Genomic DNA, 3,322 nt, shown 5'->3' with positions numbered 1-3,322 from the left:
ATTTTGAACTGAAAAAGCTTCCTGGATGGAAGAGAAACGTCTTCAAACTTGGAAACAAAGTCTAGTCGATTGTTTTTAACTCTTTTGTGACGACTATGACCTGCACACTGCAAATGGACCAGCAGGCTTTAAAGGTCATGGAAGAACTGAAACCCTGGAGCGAAACATCAGCCTGTTTGCCCTTTAATGCAAAGAAAAATCGCAATTTGATTGAAAATAATCGCTATTTAGATTTTGGGCGAAATAGTTCAGCCCTACTCCTCGGTACGACTCCAGGCTCCTTCCGGGGCTGCGGAGGACTCAGACCTGTGGAGGAGCGGGCGCTGGTTTACCTACCTTCTCCTGCACCAGTGAGATGTACGGCAGGATGAACAAGCAGTCCTTCCTGCGGCACAGCAGCTCCCTGAGGATGAGGATCTCTGCCACCAGGGTCTTCCCTCCACTGGTGGGAAGCGAGTAGATCAGGTTCTTCCTCTGATGAACGCAGTCCAGGTTCAGACACGTCTCCTGCCAGTCTGGGAAACAACAGCTTTGATCAGTCATGTCCTCAGATGGACGCTAGGATGAATGATGGACGCCTCGCTGAGCGCCCATGTTCTCACCGTATAACCTCTGGATTCCTCTCAGCCTCAGCATCAGCTCTTTGACTTTCCTGGGGAGGCCGAAGAAGGGCCCCAGGTCAGCGGCCTCTGCAGAGATGGCCTCCATGGCCTCGCTGATCTCCTTGGAAATAACCGCCTCCTTCAGCGCCGCGGAGCGAGGCGCAGCAGCAGGAGCCGCTGCGTTCCCCAGCATGGCCTCCTTCAGCTGCTCCGCCATGCTCTTCCTCACCCCGCCACGCCTCTTGGCCCCCTCGGGTTCCTCGATCCCAGCGGCCCCGCCAGGAGGCATCGGGGTCGCCTTGGCGACCTGCAGCCGGCTCCTCTTTGCCTGATCCTGGATCTGCTCCTGGAACTGCAGCTGGCTGGGGGGTAGGTCTTCCAGCTCGTCGCCCAGGGGGGCGGCGGAGCAGGACATGGCGTCCGTGGAAGGGGGCGGAGTCCTGAAGCCCTGCAGCTGCTGTGATTGCAGTCTCTCACGCTGCTCTGCATCGTCCAGCCGTGCCAGGATGGAGCTGTCCTCCAGGATGCTGTCATAGTCCCCGAACAGATCCTCACTGTCGCTGCAGAACTGCCAGCCAAACACAAGAAGAAGAAGAACATTGGTTATGTCTGTCTAGTCTAGATCTATAACCTGCCTTCATCCTGCCCCAGTGGACCCCACCCTACCTCCACAGCTGCACTTTCTGCCATGATGCTGCTGCAGGGGGCGCATGGCGCTGACCCCCCTCCTCCCCCTCGGACAGGTGTCAGGTGAGCCTTCAGAGCGTCACGCGGCCTCTTCCTCGCGCAGACTCGTTTGATTTTGACGTGGAGCCTCACTGAGCTCATCCCTGCGTGGGTTCACCTCGGAACCATCCTTCAGCCCGGAGGTCCGGCCGGTCAGACCATCAGCCCAACCCGAACCCACCGGAAGCGCTAACGATGCTAGCTACAGTTAGCCGGAACCACGCGCCGCTGGCGACAGAAATAAACCGATTAAATCAAATTAATATTCTAACTTGACTTGAATAAAAGGACTAAGAAGCTCCAACCGCTCAGCACGTTCAAACGTACGACTGGTGACGTCAGACGCGGAGTAACGATGATTGGTGGAGAAGTCCCTCCGTCACGTCCGGTTTCCGGTTGCTGGTGTTTGGAACCCAGAGGAAATTTTTATGAAATTAAATCATTATTATTTTATAAAGATGATTAAAAATATACAAACTACAGAGAAACAACGAGAAAAACCGGTCTGATCCGGTCAGGGATTCATCTATCTGTTGTTACCGACCATCATAACAAAATTCTTTATTTTGACTTTCTTGGTGGAAAAAAAAATAAAAAATAAAAAATTGAATTTCTTTTTAAATTAAACTATTATCAACTTATTTAACCATCATAGTAAAAGGCTCACCATGAGATTTCTCCTTAGAAGAAGTTGTCAATCAAAAAAAGTTATTTTTATTACCCTGATTTTGAAAGGGGATTCATAATAATAATAATAATAATAAATAAAATAATAATAAAAATGCAATCAAGTATCGATTAATTCCTCAAATGAAACAGTGAAATGTCGTCAAAAATTTTTATAAAATATTTTATAAATTTCCCCATAAATATTTGGATATAAACACAATAACCTGAAATTATTCTAAAATACATTTAGACATTCTTTGTTACATATTGATGTTTGCTTGATGCTGAGTTCAACGCTTTAATTAAAAAGCTGGTTTAACATAAAGAACTGCCCTTTCTGTATATTTTAGAAATGTCCATCTCTTCCTGTTTTTATCTTTGGAATAACAACACTGACTGTGACGTCATGTATTGAGTAATATGAAACGTGAGTTAATTATTATTTTGTGATTGTTGTTTAATAGAAACACATGCGCGAATAAATGTAATGTTTTTACCTTTTAAAGTATTAAATAAAAAGAAGTGCGTCCGGAACTAAAGCGGCGTTGCCAGTGTTTCCTGTCGTCCCCCTGCTGCTTCCGGTCCAGTGTCCGCTCAGAATGTTGTGCCTCAGAGGTCTCCGCAGGATCAAGGCTGCCGCGTTTCTCCAGAGGAACAGCGGTGAGTGACCGAGTCCCAACCGGTCCGAACCGGTTCCCCCTCTCCTGAACCCAAACCTGGCCGGTTTGTAGAACCGGAACCCTTATTGGGTCTGATCGGACCGTTGTTCTGTTCCCCCCGCAGCTCACAGGAGCCTGTCATCGGCTGAAGCGCTGCAGGATGAGCCGGTGGGTGAGGTACGGTGAGGAAGCTCTAATGTCCGCCGCTAGAGGCAGAAATAACGGGATGTTTTTCTGTGCAGCTCCTGAAGGCGGAGGGTCCATCCAAGGAGCCCCAGAGGGGCTGCGTCCTCTGCAGCGTCACCGTGGACTTTAAAAACATCCAGGTGAGAGCGATGGCGGCAGCTCCGCTGAGCTGATTGGTTGATCCTGTCACTGAATACTGACACCTGCTGGACATTTGCAGACACTACAGGCAGCTTCTGACAGGCTAAAGTCAAACTGATTTGATGACCTATATATAAAATCATATTTAAAACCATTGTTATCGTTGATGTATAGTATTAATATTTTAGTTTAAATTGAAAATATGTTTGATATTTTCAGAAAGATTTTTTAGACAATTCATAAATTTGAACAGATAACCGAAAAATTTAAATGAGCCTGTGAGACTAGGATTTATTCTTTTAAGATAAGAACAGGAAGAGCAGCAAACTAAGAGTCAAT

The 3,322-nt window shown here is 47.4% G+C and overlaps 2 protein-coding genes across 4 annotated transcripts in view; one reads left to right on the top strand and one right to left on the bottom strand.

Annotated features, from left to right (window-relative positions):
• helq (helicase, POLQ-like) overlaps positions 1–1,707 on the bottom strand; it is a 13,082-nt gene extending 11,375 nt beyond the window's left edge. The window contains exons 1-3 of the mRNA XM_015393026.1: positions 1,269–1,707; positions 603–1,170; positions 337–515 (exon numbers count right to left, since the gene is read on the bottom strand). Of these exons, the coding sequence (XP_015248512.1) occupies positions 337–515; positions 603–1,170; positions 1,269–1,430 (909 nt within the window). The 5' untranslated portion in view covers positions 1,431–1,707. The remainder of the gene's footprint in view (positions 1–336; positions 516–602; positions 1,171–1,268) is intronic.
• Positions 1,708–2,357: 650 nt separating this feature from the next.
• mrps18c (mitochondrial ribosomal protein S18C) overlaps positions 2,358–3,322 on the top strand; it is a 2,957-nt gene continuing 1,992 nt past the window's right edge. The window contains exons 1-3 of one of the 3 annotated variants that reach the window (XM_015393034.1): positions 2,358–2,657; positions 2,781–2,833; positions 2,899–2,982. In XM_015393034.1, the coding sequence (XP_015248520.1) occupies positions 2,597–2,657; positions 2,781–2,833; positions 2,899–2,982 (198 nt within the window). In that variant the 5' untranslated portion in view covers positions 2,358–2,596. The remainder of the gene's footprint in view (positions 2,658–2,780; positions 2,834–2,898; positions 2,983–3,322) is intronic. The other 2 variants (XM_015393036.1, XM_015393035.1) reach the window with 2 other exon arrangements.

The sequence above is a fragment of the Cyprinodon variegatus genome, unplaced genomic scaffold (assembly GCF_000732505.1).
Source record: "Cyprinodon variegatus isolate N-32 unplaced genomic scaffold, C_variegatus-1.0 Scaffold621, whole genome shotgun sequence".
NCBI lineage: Eukaryota > Metazoa > Chordata > Actinopteri > Cyprinodontiformes > Cyprinodontidae > Cyprinodon > Cyprinodon variegatus.
The sequence above is the reverse complement of the archived record's forward strand: the minus strand, read 5'-3'. Positions and strand labels throughout refer to the sequence as shown.